We start from the raw sequence: 19,040 nt of genomic DNA on the forward strand, positions 1-19,040 counted from the left end.
AGCAGATATTTGAGGGAAAAGCTGCCTTTGAGTGGCCACATCTTCTACCACATGGACCTGTCGGGCCTTAACCCTTTGTTGGATGAAAACCCAATGAGAAATGACACAAGTAGTATGTACTGATAGAACCACACAGTATGTACACAACCACACAGTATGTACAGACACAACCACACAGTATGTACAGACAAAACCACACAGTACGTACAGACATAACCACACAGTACGTACAGACACAACTACACAGTATGTACGGACACAACCAAACAGTATGTACGGACACAACCAAACAGTATGTACGGACACAACCACACAGTATGTACAGACACAACCAAACAGTATGTACGGACATAACCAAACAGTATGTACAGAAACAACCACACAGTATGTACAGAAACAACCACACAGTACGTACAGACACAACTACACAGTATGTATGGACAAAACCACACAGTATGTACAGACACAACCACACAGTATGTACAGACAAAACCACAAAGTACGTACAGACACAACCACACAGTACATACAGACACAACCACAAAGTATGTATGGACACAACCACACAGTATGTACAGGCACAACCACACAGTATGTACAGACACAACCACACAGTATGTACAGACAAAACCGCACAGTACGTACAGACACAACTACACAGTATGTACGGACACAACCACACAGTATGTACAGACAAAACCACACAGTATGAACAGGCACAACCAAACAGTATGTACAGACACAACCAAACAGTATGTACAGAAACAACCACACAGTATGTACGGACACAACCACACAGTATGTACGGACACAACCACACAGTATGTACAGACACAACCAAACAGTATGTACAGAAACAACCACACAGTATGTAAGGGCACAACCACACAGTATGTACAGACACAACCAAACAGTATGTACAGAAACAACCACACAGTATGTACGGACACAACCACACAGTATGTACGGACACAACCACACAGTACGTACAGACACAACCACACAGTATGTACAGAAACAACCACACAGTATGTACAGACACAACCACACAGTATGTACGGACACAACCACACAGTATGTACGGACACAACCACACAGTATGTACGGACACAACCACACAGTACGTACAGACAAAACCACAAAGTATGAACGGACACAACCATACAGTATGTACGGACACAACCACACAGTATGTACAGACAAAACCACACGGTATGTACAGACACAACCACACAGTATGTACAGTGTATATTTCCAGGATAGACTCAGTAGGTGGGTTTGAGGGGTGGGGTAGGGGGAATTGCGGCTCTCCACCTCTGGATCACAGAATTATGACCCCCTTTGACTGAGACTGAAAGCTGGTTTATTCAGGTGTTGTGCCTTTTATCTGCAGGATATTCCATGTTTGTTCAACTGACTTTTGTTTTTATGTATTCATCTTTTAATATTTTCCTTTCAAGATATTATCCATTATTCAGTGTCATGGGTGATTGAGGTACACCTATAAAAAAACGTTTCATTATTATTAGTGTCAAACTTTTATTGGTAAAAAAGATCTGGTTGGGATGCAGATCTGTAGTGCGAACCCCACCTTTGGAAACTTCTGAGCCAAAAACTAAGCATGACCAAAGCCTGATTCCTTTTACCGTTGTTGACAGCAGTCTTTGAGCATCCTCAAACAGACTCATGTCGAAGTGAGTCCATACAGACCAGATCCTGACATCTGCAGGAGCCATAACCAGAAACTCTGGAAGTGACCAAATTCTCAAAATAATGCAGTGAATGGTAATACTGGTTCTTGAATAAGAAAGAGTAAATGTTGGATTATTTCTGCAGGAAACAAGACATTTAGTGATGCAGGTGAAGGTGAATGAAGACGAGGATAGCTGTGTCTGTCTTTGAAGGAGAGGAGGAAGATGTGAAGGAAATCAAGGGACTGAGGAAATAAAGAAAAAACAATGTTAGATCCAGTTTTATTAATCATAACACTAATCAACTAATTACCAAATCATATATTTTTTGTTTTTTCAATAAATTTTATGTATTTTTTCAGGCAAAAACAGTCGATCCTTCAAACATTTAATGTTAGATGTTAAAACTACAAATAAAAAAAACGGCTTTAGAATATTAACATACAAAAAAGATAAAGATATTGAAATGACTTTTTCTTTTTTAAATATATTGATATTCAATTGAATCAGACCGTTATTCAAAATTGACTGGAGTCAGTATTTGAGCAGTGAATGCCCCTGTGGTGTTCAGCATCTGCTCTTACCACTAGCCCCGCCCACCTTGCAATTGAATTACGTTAATTTGGAAAATAATATGAAACTGAAAAATCTTCTCTGAAAAAGGATGAAGAATAGACAGGAAGTAAGCGAAATGCAAACGTTTCCAAAACAAAAACGCTTTTCAAATGAAGAAACCTAAAAAAAAAAAAATGTATCTAAAGACACATAAAAATACAAAGAAGGAATCCTCAGATCATCAGATTCATGCAGAGGGGCCGGTAATGAAACTGGAAAAGAGAGACGAAGAACTGCCTGCAAAAGCTAAGATAATATTTAGCCGCAATGTTGGAGCCAAAACATAGATGGATTATTGATTACTTTCTGCCTCCCTCATGGATCAGCAAGCCTCCTGTCTGCTGCGTCTTTTGAGTCTAACATAAAGGAGCTTTTGTAGTTTTCGCGTTTTTTCCCCCCCGCTTTACATCTGAATGGAGCCGTGCATGTCGTGCTGCATTGATAAAGGAATCTTTCTTAAAGAAAATGTAAATATTGTTGCCGCTGAAGAAACTGAACTGCTCAGCAACATTTTGGAAAATGGAAGACTCTTGATTTTTGATGTGTCTTTGCATTTACAAATGCATTACAAAAACTGTAAACTATCAAATGAATTAACTCAGTAAGGGTGGCATTATATAAGTTCGCTTCTTTCCACTCCTTTTCAAGCAATAAATCAAGCTCTACTTGACTTTAGTTAATGATCACTGTTTTTAATCAAGCAAAGGTGATTCAAGTGACTTTTTTGTTTTGTTTTATTTTCTGTCTTTTTAATCTATACATTTCAACATTTCTGCAATGAATTTGATAAAAATGTGTAAATTTGTTATTGCTTTGACTACAATCCTTGAAAAAAATCAAAAAAATCAAATTTAAGGCGGAATTTTGAAGGTCATTTGAAGAAAGTTGTGGATTCTTTTCACCTTCTTGAGTTAAAAGTTTTTTCTGTTGTTGTTTTAAATGTTTTTTTTCCTGTAAAGTTTAACTTTATTTAGATAGAATAGAAAAAAAATAACTAGATCCTGGTCTTATTTACATTAAAGCCAAATGTTCTATGTAGGTCTTCCTTGTATTTCGTTTTAACCAACAGAATAACATTTTGTTTATAACGTTTTCACTATGTTAATTTAATTATTGATTTCAAACTGATAAATAATAGACAGATTAAACAGAAGTACACACAAAAAGGGCTTTGGATGAAGATCAACAATTTATCGAGTACAAGACCTTTTTTTTTAGTTTCATTTCTTTTGAAGCTTTAATTTATACAAAAAATATTTTTTATAGAACTACAAGAAATAATCACAGTCACTGAAATTGCCACAAAAAAGATCAATAAATATTGTTTTATATATATTTATTATGTCACCCTTTTTAATTGCTTTGATTATTTTGATGGATTGACAATTTTCAAAATTCCATATCTGAAGCCCGTCTTCTGAAGTTTAGTTCTCACTGCTGGTTTCATAAACATATTTGATCCTCTCGGACTGCTTTTTTTTTTACCTCCTAAATGAGAGATACTCTTTGGTAAGTGTTGATTTTTTATTTTAAACATAATATGAAAGAGTGAGGTTCTATGTAAGATGATCTGGTGATTACTGTCAATATTATGTATCCCTTGTGCTATCTTGTGGGGTCCAGATGACCCCACAAGATAGCACAAGTGTTAAAGACCCATGAAAATTGTGTTTTTGATGTTTTTGACATGCTCTTGTGTCATATTTCTCAAGACGGAGGACATATACAAAGAAAATGAAGCTTAAATTTATATTTCTGAGTATTTCTTTATTCTAATTGTGGTGAAAAAGAAGCATAAGAAAAAAGGCTGTTTGAAAAAGCTCACGGCAGTGATGTTGGGGCTACAGCCTGAAGGTCACAAACGTCCTGCTTTATTCTGATGCATCCACCGGCAATCAGATAGATCCACGTACATCTTTGTTTTTCTTGTTCTGAGCTCACATCTGGATCAAAACTGTACAGCTGGATAGCTCCAAAATTGCTCTGTTGCACGGCTAATATTAACCTGGGGTTGTGAGGGGCTGTAAGCTAGCAGGAGAGAGTGTAAACATATCCTACGACCTTTTTCGGGCTCTACGTGCAAACCACGTGCCAACTGAACGCGCGTTGAGAGTTAAAGCGCGTCAAACTCTGAGCAATCAGGGCCTCTGATTTGCTAGTAATGTGTGGGTAGCATCCTGTTCAAAACTCAGAACTGTCGACTGTTTGAAAATTGATCACAGAGGAGAAATTAATAATTGTGGTTTTTGCCCTGCTGGAATGTTATGACACCAAGTTTTTCATAAAATGAGACGTTGCGTCTCAACGTTTAAATGAAAAATTAAATATATCGCAATAGAGCTGTGAAAAAAAATGCATGAGGTGAAATTTGTGAGATTTGCATTTTGCACCTAGCCCCTTCGAACTGTAGGTGGCACACATGTAGAAGTAGAAGCCCCTCCCTGCTTGTCCAGTTTGAACAGTGTGGGGTAAATGCCTAGTGTGTGCATAGCTTAAAATAGCACGTAAGGGTAAGTAAGGGTGAGACGCAGGCACTGATTTTTTTTTTTGCGACTCAAACCCCGTCCAAGGAGCTTGCTAGCACTGTTCACGTGGTAAGTTCGAGCTCTAATGTGGAAATAAGACGTTGTTTGTGTGGGTCTTCTACTGGTATCCCTGCCCCCTGCCCCCCCCCCCCCCCCCCCCCATTGCAGCAAGTCAGTCAGTAGCTGGTACTTACAGTTTACTAACGACTAGACTGAGGCGTAATGACAACGTACGGCAGCATCACCCACACTTTATAAGAGCGTGCAAATACCATTATTCCTACACCTACTGCCAGATACACTTACCACGTGCGTGCATGACAATGGTACGTTCCATTTTCATCACATGCCTTGGGGAGGCCTTACAAGCCTGAAGGGACACACCTGCACTCCCCTAAAGATGCAAGCTGCCCTTCTCTACAACCTTCCATGGGCTCAGAAACACCAAAACCACCTGTACAGCGCCTGCACAGGTCAACCCCACCCCCACAGGTGGCATGTGACGAAGGCTTTAAATCTCTTTTTTTTTTTTTTTTTCTTGGCTTTAAATCTCATACACATAAAATAAATAAATCCGTCATCAGGACCAACATCTGATCAGCATCAGATTTATGCATCAACGAAAGTTTTTGATCATCAGCATAGAGGAACTTTATCCTTGTAAAAGTAAATATTGACTGAATGAACGATGTCTTAGGTCACTGCTTTAGTTCTCCGGTTTGGCTCTTTAACTGCCCCACAAGAGAGAAGCTAAAGCTCAGCATGCAGGAGGGGAGCTGATATTACAGTTTTTACAGGGAGGATATAACCAGCAGAATGCAGCAGCAGCAACAGGACAAATGACTGAACTATAAAGTTCAAAATAAACGACTCTGCAGTCGGAGACGTCTGCAAACAGCAAGCACTGCAGCTCTGTAACAGACAGCACAGCCCGCCACCCCCCCCAGTGATATTATTGCCTCTGTTCATCGCTGTAATGCGCGTAATGAAGTGGTGTGATGCTGCAAGCGGAGTCCACTGCAGCAAAATGTTTTGACTCGGCTGGAGTTATTACTCCTCTACTGTGGGACAGCAGAGAAAAGAATGGACCCTGACTCAGCAGGCGCTGTCCGCTCGGCCCGGCCCGGGTTGTTTTATAGGAGCACCTCCGTGGGGCATCTTTGCCAAGATAGAAAGGAGCAGCAATTGAACGGAGACATAATGTGAGGCTGAGTGTGAAATTATTCATGTGCAGGCAACGTGAGCGGAGACGGGCAGTTTGACCTCTTCTGCGGCACATTTATCCTCGTCCATCATTTATCGCTCCATTAGGGGAGAGCGATGCTATGTCCTTATATATCATTGACGGCGTGAACATCATGTCTCCGTGTTTATTTATTTTTTATTAATTACATGGTCAGTGTTGTAGCACATATCACAAAGAATCAGAACTTTAATCAATCTAATTAAAATGGTTGAATTTTCCATATAAAATATTTAATAAACTGCAAAAACAGAAATAAATAACCAAAGACATGAAATCAAAGTTTTTTAAACCTTTCAGGAAGACTAAATAAAAGAACGAGCATAAATGTAATTATTATATTATGTATATAAAGACTCTGATGAAAATAGTATTTTTGTATTTTTTAGGTTTATTGCAGAAATACAAAAACAACCGTTGAGATTTGGCATATTCCAGCCGATTTAGAACTGAAGGCGCAGAATTAGAGCACCTATAAATGTATCATTTATATACTGGTATACACACACACACACACACTCTTATATACATGTAAATGCTGTCACAAGAACAGACAGATGGCTGGATCCAAATGCAGAAGGTTTATTAGCTCAGCTAAAAGTCCACAAAGCTGAATCAGGGTCAGGCAGGCAGGGGTCAATAACAGGCATGAGAGCATCAGAGAAGAGACAGGGGTAGTCAGGATCCAGGCGAGAGTTGGGGCAGGCAGCAGGCAAACAGAGTCAGGGTCAGGAAACAGAAGACCAGGTCCAGATATAACACTCTGTAATGAAGGCAGAGTGGCACAAACAATACTTTGCACTGAGCTTCATTTAGTGCAGAGCTGAAGTATGCTGTGTTTGATTGAGTGAATGAGCGTCAGGTGTGCAGCTTTCAGGAAGTGAGCACTGGGGGTTGATGGGAGTCATAGTGTGGATAGAACTCTGGGGACGCCTCCCGCCGGTGACCGAAGGGGGAGACAGAGTTCTTACTTCTGACACACACACACTCACACACACACACACACACACACGTACTTACACATCCATGTATACACACAGTCACATTTGCAAAATGAGGGCATTAGGACGACAGTCTTAGTTCAAACATAGCAGTCACTCCCATCCATCTTTAAAAAAAACAACATAATTTCTTAGTTGTAGTTAGGCACTCAGATATTACATCAAATAAACTTGTTTTCATTTTTAGATCCACTGGTTTATGGTTGGTGGATCTGGTTAAAGTCAGTTCAGAACAATAATCTTTTTTGCCAACATTGATGAGACGTGTAAAATACAGCATTGATCATTATTTTATTTATTTATTTATTTAAGATTAAGAAAGAAATTCTTCTTTTCAATTGTGGCCTGGCAAAAGCCAAGATCTTTTGAGAATCCAATAAAGGTAAAAAAACAAAAAAAACAAAACAAACGAGTTGCAGGAGAGACGTAGAACAAAAATCCGGAGAAAACAGCAGTAACACAGACAATCGTTACATAATTAAAATAATATCATTAGTAGTTACATCAACATTATTTTAAACTTGTCTGTACAGTGTCCTTGGGTTTCATGAAAGGCGCTTTAAATAAAATGGATTGTTATTATTATTATTATTATAATTATTATTATTTTTTTTTTTCCTCTAGAAGGGCTACAAGAGGATCTGTAGGTAAATCTGTCCTTACCATTTTCTCCATCTTCTTTTTTATGTGGTCTTATTTTGGGGCGTGTGTGTGATCACTAATCATGCCCCGCTTTTTTTTAACACGGTCTCATGGCATTTTCCTGACGATGGTGGACAAAGAAATTTAGATTAAAAATAACATTTCTGAGTAATCTGTTCAAATTGTGAATCAGATGGGAGGGGGGTGGGCTTATTCCACGGCAACAGCCACAACTCAGGGGCTAATTTCTACTGAACTACTGCTGCTTTAAAGACATTATGTCCTAGAAAACGACAGGTTTTTTGATTTTGCCATATAGCTTATAAAAGACCCCTGGGAACGCTTGCACAATAGATCAACAGATGATCGCAGAGGGACTTTACATGAAAAGGTGGGTCAGATGGCAAGCAAAATGTTGCAGTATTACTGTCTGCATTTCCCTGCTGCCCCTTCATGTCTCTGTCTTTGGTTTTTGCAGTTTTCCTGTTTGTTTTAGTTGATTTTGTCTAAATAAACTGCTTCTATTAAATCAGTAGGTGGTGGAAGTAGCCGTAGTTTGGTTCAGATTGGTTTAATCCAGATGAACCAGTTCCGTGGCAGAATTTAGAAATCCGTTTGTGGACTCCCAGAGTCTTTACGTTGCAACTCTCGGATTTACAGCTCGGCAAATTAGATTAATTTGTTAATTATGTCAGCATAAAAATGTTTTAGAGTCATTTGTGCAGAGAGGTAAACATTTCCCACCACTTAATAGAAGAGCTGCTGAGCTGCATATTGAACTCGGAGGAGGCTGAACAGCTAAATCTTCTTTTATCTCTGTCTTTAAGCTGTTTATATGAGACCCATAAATAAAAACTTCAGTTTGTCCTTTTGTTAATATCAATTCTAACATCAGTATATGAGAGATAAAAGCAAGGAGGGAACGGGTTGTAACCCTCCTGAGAAACCTGGGACGGATGCTCTCCAAGGGGTTCAAAGATGACAAACTTTAAAGTCACGGTTCCACTTGTCAAATTCCCTCTTGGAGCTGGACCTGAGGGAACGTTGCAGTCCCTGCCGCACTTAGGAACCGTTTCCTGATCAAAGGGTGATTCATTTTAAAGTCGTAACGCCGTTCTTCCCGTGGAGCCGAGTCTGACGGAGGTGATTTTCTTCCTCTGGAGCAGCAGAGGAGCACTTGAAACCGTTTTATCACAGGTCTCCACATCCCAACCAGACATCCGAAACATCTCCAGGAACATTGTCCTTAACCTATATCAATGCTTTTCTTGAACCTTTAACCCTTATGCTATCCTAGGCACTTTAACGTTAGGAGCTGGGTCATCTAGACCCACTAAACAGTGCACTGAACCTTTTTTCTTCAATGAATTGTGATCTTCACTGGTGTCCATGGATTACATGAAATCTTTCCACCTTTATCCACCTTTGTCATGGTAGGGAGAACACATCAATGTAAGGGTGGGGTCATCTAAGATAGCACAAGGGTTACAAGTAAACTATGCCCATATGATAAGATATTACCTGCCAGTGGTGGTTCTACACTAACTTACTCCCCGCCCCGCACACACATCCTTTTGTGTTCCCCTTTTTTTTTCCCATTTTACACAAAAAAATGCGTGAATTTTAAACGCTCGCATCACAGCGGTGTCAAACTAAGTTCCCTGAATCCAAAACACGCTTTAGGTTGCGGGCCTAACAAAATAAAGTTTTATTGAACACTCTAAAGCTAAACTTTTAACCCTTGTGCTGTCTTAGATGACCCCACCCTTACATTGACGTGTTCTCCCTACCATGACAAAGGTGGACAAAGGTGGAAAGATTTCATGTAATCCATGGACACCAGTGAGGTTCACAAATCATTGAAGAAAAAAGGGTCAGTGCACTGTTTAGTGGGTCTAGATGACCCAGCTCCCAATGTTAAAGTGCCTAGGATAGCACAACCCTTTAAACATAAATATGAATAAAAACTGACAGGAATGTTAATCCAGAATAAATCAAGTTAAACCTTAAATAACGTATAATATTTTGCTCTCCATAAAAATATATTCTATCAAAATTATACAAATATGAACATGCTGCAGAAGAAAACAAACAAAGCCTGGAAATGTTACTAATAAGAAACAGCAAATCAAATCCTTCCTTTTTTCTTTGCGTCTTTGTCAATTTTTTAAAGAACTAAACTCCTGGCATCATTTTTATCAATAAGTTCATTTCTGCTTGGTGTGTGATGTCCTGTGTCTGTGTTTGTGAAATGCATCAGAGGGATTTGATTTTTTTTTTAAACCTGTTATGGTGAATATCATTTTTAGGTCTTATAAAACATTAAAAAAACTACTCCAATACTCCAAAAATATTTGGCCTTTTTCTAATTTTTGCAACACCAACAGTAAAAATCCTCCAAAAATCCCCTAATCCATTCATAAACAAATGATCAATTGTTTATTTCTGATCTCAAAAAGTGCAGCTGTTTTACTGCATTATCTGCTGTCTTTATGTCAAATACTGACACCAACTAAATGACAGACGTGAAAAATACATTTACATGAAAAATAAAGACACGTCATCAAAATGTCTATAATAGTTAGTAAAGAATGACAATATTAGCACGAGCTGAGTAATCTAAAGGCACGCCATGATCCAGGTGTTGCGCAATTAAGGCTGCACTAAATGTGCCATTTCACCATGGCAACACTGACTCAGACCGATTCGGGCCAACCACTGCTAACTGACCATATGTGGCTCCAACATGATGGCAAATGAATGACAACCACTCTCGCCAGTCAGGACTGAGCTTGTTGAAAGGCCACGCCCCTTCCACTTGAAAGCGGGCCACACAAAATAGATTCAAGATTCATTTATTTGTCATTTTCATTAAAACATGAACCAAGAAATTGCGTTTGGAGCATTGACAATCACCCTAATTATTTCAAAGTAGGAAAAAAAAAACTATTCACCAAATAAATACCCAATAAATAGATAACCAAAGTGCAACATCAGTACAAAAAAGAAAAAAAACAGAACAAAAAAAGAAGACTTTCAGTGTACATAGGTGCTGTAGTCAATAGCAGCTTAATGTTAATGTGCAGCATTAACATTAAGCTGATTGGTCGGGGGGACCCGCAGGTACCGCCTACTTTTAATCATACATCTGATTGGCCAGTTTATAACTTAAATAAAAAGAAAAGGATTATGGAGATGTTAAAAAAAGGTATCAGAGCAAGAACGAATAAGGAAAAGCTGCGGGTCACTCAGTCCAGTTCCCATTTACAGTCACTTGGATACACTGGCATTTATGTTCATAATTGGTATATAATCATATGCTGCATGTTGTTTCTTTTTTCTTTCTTGGAGATGCATAAACATTTAAAAGTTGCTTTAATGATCTCTTAAAAAAAAGTTCAGTCCTCAGCTGGAGAGCTCTGGCAGGGAGGTCAGGACGGCTCTCAAACCCGCGGCCTCGCAGCAGCCAAGCCTTTGATGTGTGCAGCCGCAGCACATTGTAGCTCAGCTGAAGACAGCGCTTTTGCATTCTCAGCCAAACCGCATCAGGGCTGCTATTGATCAGTGCAGGTCAGTGAGTCCTGAAGGATTTACGCTCTCCCCGTAATAAGCGATGAGGGGGCATATCTGTAAGCGTGTGCACATCACAATGACGGACGTTTCAATCCAACTTCCTGCAAATTCCACAGTTTTTTTTTCTCAGACAGAATAATGTTTCATCATTCTTAAATGTGTCGTTGTCGTTACTGCTGTGAGTCTGCTCGCTCATGTTACAGTTATCGAGCGCTGCTGCAGGTGGAATCCAGCAGGAGGGGATGTTTCCGCCGTGTCCGTGACTCCACAGGACACTGTACGCGCCGTGGATTAGGGGCCCGTGCTTGTCTGTCATTAAACCTCGATAGAGGGCGCAGGAGGATCTTGGAGGGTGTCCATTGGCTGTCAGCTGCAGAGCTCACGAGTGACTCAGCTGAACTGAACTGTCTGTCAGACACTGGGGGGGGTCCGGCAGATCCCTGTCCAAACATCTGCTCCTATGGGGTTCTGTTGAGCTTGTCTGCAAACACAACTTTGAGATAAAGAAAAAGTAAAACTTCTTTTTTTTGTAATCAATAAATAGCAGGAATTAAAAACCCACTTCAATGAAAATTGAATCTTTGCTGTTTTTAACATGTTCTTGCAGTTTTTTCTGCCTATGGAGGACAAACTGTATATATTAAGACAATTTCACTTATTTCCATTTATGAGTTTTTCTTTATTCGAATCATTGTGAATCAGTAGCAGAAGAACTAAATTATGTTTAAAAAATAACTCATTTGTGACGTAGAAAATATGCTGGGCGGGCAACAAGCTCCCTGCTCTGCTCTATGCTGATGCATCCACCTGCAGACAACGTCTTTGTTTTCCTTGTCTGAGCTGGAATCTGAAACAAACGGATGAAATGATAATCGGAGTGGATTTTTAAAAAGAAGAACAAAACCTACACATTTATTATGTAAATAAGTTTTTTAAAATGCTTTTTTTCCCCCATCTATCCATATTTTATGTGCCTCTTATGTTGCTTTTTTTTGGGTTGACCAAGTTATTTTGCTGAAAATTTATTTTTTTAAATTAAAAAAAAAGCCTTGTAGAGCATACACTTTGGAAAATAAAAGATTCTGTAGTAGGAAATATCTATGTAACAATAATTAGTGTTCTGAAAAAAAAGTGACTTTTTTATGACATCAGGCATCCCTTTTTTGCATAATCAGTGAATACAAATACACATTTTAAACATCTTCAACGTTCCCTCAAACTCTAGTATTTCTAAAAGCATCTCAGTTACAGACAAAGATGCCAAAGGTGTTTTGTTCCACAACACCAGAGAGGTTTGGACCGCTTCTTCCTCTGGTTCTTATAATTTTATGGTCTAAATAATTAAAAAACATCTCTGACAGACAAAGGGACTTTCATGATTAACCTTAATTTAAACCCACACTAACAAAAACAACCACGTGACAAATGAGGGAATCGATCCTAGTGGAGTTGCCTGTGGATTCTGACCGAGGGGGGTGTCCGCTCCTCTCCTTGCTCATTATCGACAGGCAAATGATGTTCAATACCACAGTTCCACTCCCCACCAGGATGTGGAACAACGACCTGTAGCCAATTTTAGCTTAGGGTTGAACACTAAACACTTTTGCACAGGGCCTAATGTTGCCCCCTAGTGTTAAGAATATGTAAAATGCACTTTGTTTAATTTTATTTTCTGTCCAGCAGGATCCAGATTAAATCTACCAAAGTGTCTCTTCTTTTTCAGGGATCTTATTTTCCACGTTAGTGTTTGGCCCCGCCTGTGGCTTCATCTTGGGTTCAGTCTGCACCAAAGTCTACGTTGATGCCGTCTTCATCGACACTAGTGAGTTAACCGACGAACAAACCTGAAGCAGAAAGGTTTCCCCTGTTTAATAAAAATCCCTGTGAATATGTGTGTTATTATTATATATTTAAACTATGTTGGGTTTTATGTAAAATCCAAACAAAAAAAAGTTAAAAATATGAAGGGTTAAGGGCAGCACCTCACAGCGAGAAGACCCTGGTTCAAATCCCAGCTGGGACCCTCCTGTGTGGAGTTTGCATGTTCTCCCTGTGCCTGTGTGTGGGGTTTTTTCTGCTTCTACGGTTTCCTGTCACAGTCCAAAAATACACTTCCTAGGTTTACTGGTGTCTCTAAATTGCCCCTAGGTGTGTGTGTGGACCTGCAACTGCCTGAAAACCTGATCACAAAATACCCTGCCTTCACCAACCAGCAGCTAGGATAGGCTCCAGCAGCCCCATGACCCCAAAAGGGACAAGGGATTTTTTTTTGGGGGGGGGGGGGGGGGTTCTTTGCACTTTTCTGTCAAGGAGAAAAACCCCATTGTAGAAGTGACCTCCGACCTTTAGGTGTGTCATAATCTTACATTAAAAATTCAGTTGCTTTGCAAGACCTTTAGTTTTTAGGTATCCCTTGCAAGTGCCGGGTTGGACCTCCTTTTGCCTTCAGAACTGCTTGGTGGCATAAATTCAGTAAGGTCCTGGAAACATTCCTCAGAGAGTTTGGTCGTAATTGACATGACAGCATCACACAGATGCTGCCGATCTCCCGTTCCACCACATCCCAAAGGTACTGGGTTTAGATCTGGTGACTGTGGAGGCCCCTAGAGTCCGGCCATTGTCATGTTCTAGAAACCAGTCTGAGACAATTCCAGCTTTATGACATGGCGCCTTATCCTGCTGGAAGTAGCCATCAGAAGATGATACACTGTGGTCATAAAGGGATGGACACGGCCAGTAGCAATACCCGGGTAGGTTGTGGCGTTGTAACCTTGCTCAGTTGGTACTAAGGGACCCAAAGTGTGCCAAGAAAATATCTCCTACACCATGACACCACCACCACCAGTCTGAACCCTTGATACAAGGCAGGATGGATCAATGCTTTCATGTTGCTGATGCCAAATTCTGACTCTACCATCTGAAAGTTGCAGTAGAAATAGAGACAAATCAGACCAGACGTTTTTCCATCTTCTATTGTCCAGTTTTGGTGAACCTGTGTGAATTGTAGCCTCGGTTTCCTGCTCTTAGCTGACAGAAGTCACTCACAGCGTGGTCTTCTGCTGCTGTAGTCCATCTGCATCATGGTTGGACATGTTGTGCGTTCAGAGATGCTCCTCTGCAGACCTCGGTTGGAACCAGGGATTCTTTGAGTTCCTGTTGTCTTTCTATCAACTGGAACCAGTCTGGACATTCTCCTCTGACCTCTGGCATCAACAAGGCATTTCCTCCCACAGAACTGCTGCTCCCTGGATATTTTCTCTTTTTCAGAGCATTCTCTGTAGACCCTAGAGATGGTTGTGGGAGAAAATCCTAGTAGATCAGCAGTTTGTGAAACACTCAGACCGAGTTGCTACACGATTAGCCAGTTAGAAATTTACATTACTGACCAGTCGGACAGGTGTGCCTGTCATGTGGCCAGTGAGTGTCGATGTTTCTAGGATTTGTAGGTCATCTCGCTCCTCAATAACGGCGGAACTTTTCTACCTTTATCCAGGTACACTGGACATCACCCCAGACGACCCTCGCTGGATCGGGGCCTGGTGGGGCGGCTTCCTCCTGTGCAGTGCCTTACTCTTCCTGTCGGCCCTCTTCATGTTCGGCTTCCCCCAGGCTCTGGACGAGGAAATGGAGGCTGGAGGGGAGAGCGAGCAGGCCATGCTGCCCCCGTCTTTGAGCCAGGAGTACCGGGGCTCCAAGTCCAACGGCAGCTTTGACATGAACAGTGGGCTGTCGGTGTGGCAGCACCTCCGGGGTAAACGCTGCGACCAGACGCAAACTGAGGGTTTGGTTTCTCATTTTTAATACATTTTCCCCCGTGACTGTGCTCCTCAGTGATCCCGCGGGTGACCAGGCACCTTCTGTCCAACCCCGTGTTCAGCTGCATTGCGCTGGCAGCCTGTATGGAGATTGCAGTGGTCGCTGGCTTTGCCGCCTTCTTGGGGAAATACCTGGAGCAGCAGTTCAACCTGACCACCTCCTCAGCCAACCAGCTGCTAGGTATGCTGGCTCCAGTTGATTTTTAGCCAAAAATGTTAAAATATAGTTTATTTTTTACTTGTATTTAAAAAAAAAAAGAAAAACATCTCCTGTCAATCATCTTTTCACCTCAAGTGACAGAAAGACAAGCAAACATCACCCCCATAAGGATGGATAGGGGCTGTTTGCGGGTGACATGTCCTAAAACGGGGTGTTTATACGTTTATACTGATTCTCCTTTTTTTGACCCCCCCCCCCCCATCTCCATTGTACAGACTGTGTAGACTGTGGAGCCCATTAGTGCTGTTCACGTGATAAGTGGGTGCTCCTTGCATGTCAGAGATGAGGAAATAAGACAAACAGAGTTTAGTAGTTTAGTTTGTGTGGGCGTCTTATGAGCACTCATGTATCACGTGCACACCCCGTGTGTGCAGCGTTTGCATAGGACCAATAAGAAGCCGGTACTCAGGTCTCCCTAATGACTGGAGTGTGGCATAGGGACACCGTAAGACAGCATCAGCCCTGCATGAAACTTACATTACCCTTACAAATGACAACGGTACGTTCCGTCATTATGACATCCTTTGAGGTGGCTGTACGAGCCTCTCAATGACCCTCTAGCCCAGGGGTCGGTAACCTTTTTTACTCAAAGAGCCATTTGGGACCGCCCCTAATAAAAAAGAAAGCACTCGGAGCCACAACCCGTTTTGACATCATTATATATATTATGCATGTATATATTATTCAAAGGTGCTCATTACGTCGATCGCGATCAACCTTCGATGACATGAGTGTAGATCGCGGGCCAGAAAAGATTAAAAAAAAATTACTTATTTAAAATCCACCAGCCAATCAAAATCCTCACTGAGAAGTAAGGGACTTGATTGACATGTAGATTGGCCAATCGGACATCGTCTGAAGCATACGTCGCTGCAAATGCACATTATGTTCTTTAAAGGATGATACCGCGGCCGCGTGTGGGAGGAGCTACTGGTTCTGGTCTGATCGCTGCATGGAGCGATGTGTTTATCAATGCATGGTAGACACTGAGAATGTGGAGAGATCAGGTTTATTGTTTTGAAGAGTTCTACTTGGTAATCATGTTTCCATGTTTGAGATCATAAAATCATCCCAGAGAAAGTCTCTGCTTCAACTCCCGCAGTGAAAGCTGTCTCAATCTGACGCCCGTGTTTGCATCTCTCTGACAGTTTGAAGCCAAAGCCCCTCCTCCGCCTCTCTACCTGCTTTTCCTCTCTACCTGTTCACCTGTTCACATCCTCTGCAGCTGAGAGTTGGTTTCCCCCGCGCTCCTCAGTGTGTCCTACACAGAGAGCGCAAAATACGATAGTCGAGGCGCTCCAGCGCAGCACAAGGATGAAAGAGCCGGACGCAGGTTATAGCGGGTTAAGAAAATGAATGAAAGAAGGCGCTCCGCTGAAGAAATATTCAATAGTGTACACATTTTATTATTAGTCTGAACTTTCTTTTATTTAGAAAAATCTTTTATTTTATCAGTCCAGTACGGAAAAAAAACATCAACAAAAGCTGTGCTGGGCGGTTTTTGGCTGGGTCTGGCGGTTTTCAGATGACTTTTGGGCTGGAAAACTGTGACTCTATCTGGCAACACTGGCGCGAACTCTCAGTCTGTCATCAGCGAGTTGGTCTCTGCCCCGCGGTACGTCAAGTTCCCGGCAGAAGATCGGAGTGTTTATTGAAGCCGCCCCGCGTGTCTCCTCCTGCTATCAGCTCTGCAGGTCTCGCCCGATAAATACGAGCTCATTACGAAGCTGTTTTTTACGTGGCACTCGCTTCGTGCGGAGCCAGCAGCGCCTTGAAATGCCATGAAAAATGAAAAAACTAAAATAAAATTTAATTATTATAAAATACTCATTTTCCAAAGTCACAGGGAGCCACAACAGATGGATGAAAGAGCCACATGTGGCTCCGAAACCATGGGTTGCCGACCCCTGCTCTAGCCCATGCGCTATCTTAGGTGATCCCACCCTTACATTGACGTGTTATTCCTACCATGACAAATGATGACAAGGTGGAAAAATTCCATGTAATCCATGGACACCAGTGAAGATCACAAATCATTGAAGAAAAGAGGTTCAGCGCACTGTCTAGTGGGTCTACATGACCCAACTCCCAACATTAAGGTGCCTAGGATAGGACAAGAGTTAAACAGGCCTGGACAACGTAAAAATCCCCAACATGTGACCAATGCCTTAGTCACGTGCACCCATAGGGCGGCGAAGGAGCAGTGGTAAGGCGGTCGACCTCTAATCAGGAGATTGGTTTCCGCTTCGCCCACCCATGTGTCAAAGTGTCTTTGGGAAAGACACGGAACCCCGCGTTGCCTCTGGTGGTGATTGCGTGAGTGAATGGTGGTATGAGACTGAATGTGAAGCGCTTTCGGCCTTCTAGGAAGGTACAAAAGAGAATTTATCATATGGGGACTGACCCGTACGGGAGCTGCTCGCATTGGTGTGCGTCCTACGGGCCTGCAGGACGTCCACACAAACAAACTACACTCTGATTGTCCAATTTCTTGCACAAACTGGCTCTTTGCACAGTCGGCAGGGTTTGGAGGGATAAAAAAAAGGAAAAATCTACTAACATTTTTGTTCTACGGATTCCCAGAGCGGTCTACAACTTTGATATTTCGTGCCACCACCTATTTCCCGTTGTTCACCTGCAGACAGCCTGGATCCACCTGGAAGGGCAGTTGTGATCGAGGCACGAGGCTTTAACACGACACAACGTTTTGGAGATTTTATGCAAACACCACAGACAAATCACAGATGCATTTTTTACTAAAGCTTTACAGCTTTGATGATGTAGAAACTCTGATAGTTTTTTTTTATTTTGATTTGAAATGGTTTATTTCAAGGAATCAAAACAAGAATAATGCACAAAAGAATACAATCAGCAGTTATACATTCATACAAAGATGCATCAAACTTAGGATAATTAGAAATTAATTCAAAGATTGCTTGAAAGGGACTGGAAGGAAGTGAATATATATAATCCCACCCCTGTTCTACCGTAACCATTTTATAACATGATTTATTATTATCCGCTTCAAAACTGCTATCAGACAGAATTAAGAATCCTTTAGTATCAATAAATCAAATGAAAAAGATGAATTACGTAATAATTTTGTAAAAATAGACATAACTGTAGTTTAAAAATCAACATAGCAAATGCAGATCAGTTATCCAAAATATATTATTTTCATCGCAAAAATCATGACTATAATTAGAAATAACATTATATCAAAAAAATTGACATAACACTGTTTCATAAGTCTTCATAGCATATGCAGATCAAATATCAACAATATGTGCCTTAAATTATTATTTTTTTAATTATTTCTATTAGAACAGTCATGAATATAATTAGACATAGTAGAAAAACACAAAAAGTCAGGTTTATGAGGAAATCCCAGTAACCTGAATCCCAGAAACTACTTTATATCAGTATGACGACTGGATGAAACCTGGATAAATATTAAACAAATTAAAGCAGAAAGAAAAGGAGGAAAAGGAGAGAAAAACAAAGCGGGATAATTAAAAACACAGAGTTCCTTTTCAAAAATGACTAGTCATTTTTTTTGTCATTTTCAAATGTTCACAAAGTTGATCTGTTTTCTTAACTCCTTGATGAATTTATTTTCAGCTATGAAAAAAACACGTCACCTTTGTTTTTGCTTTGATGCATTCTTGAATCAAAAGGTATCAAGCGATTAAGTAGGTGCTTTTTTGTTTTACTG

General features: G+C 40.8%; 1 protein-coding gene across 2 annotated transcripts in view; it reads left to right on the forward strand.

Moving 5' to 3' along the window:
- LOC101173048 (solute carrier organic anion transporter family member 3A1) overlaps nucleotides 1–19,040 on the forward strand; it is a 34,218-nt gene that overhangs the window by 10,169 nt on the left and 5,009 nt on the right. For both annotated transcript variants that reach the window (XM_011494020.4, XM_078944672.1), the window contains exons 3-5: nucleotides 13,014–13,112; nucleotides 14,784–15,041; nucleotides 15,122–15,286. In XM_011494020.4, the coding sequence (XP_011492322.1) occupies nucleotides 13,014–13,112; nucleotides 14,784–15,041; nucleotides 15,122–15,286 (522 nt within the window). The remainder of the gene's footprint in view (nucleotides 1–13,013; nucleotides 13,113–14,783; nucleotides 15,042–15,121; nucleotides 15,287–19,040) is intronic.

The sequence above is a fragment of the Oryzias latipes genome, chromosome 3 (genome assembly GCF_053564925.1).
Source record: "Oryzias latipes strain Hd-rR chromosome 3, Olatipes_Hd-rR_3.1".
Taxonomy (NCBI): Eukaryota; Metazoa; Chordata; class Actinopteri; order Beloniformes; family Adrianichthyidae; genus Oryzias; species Oryzias latipes.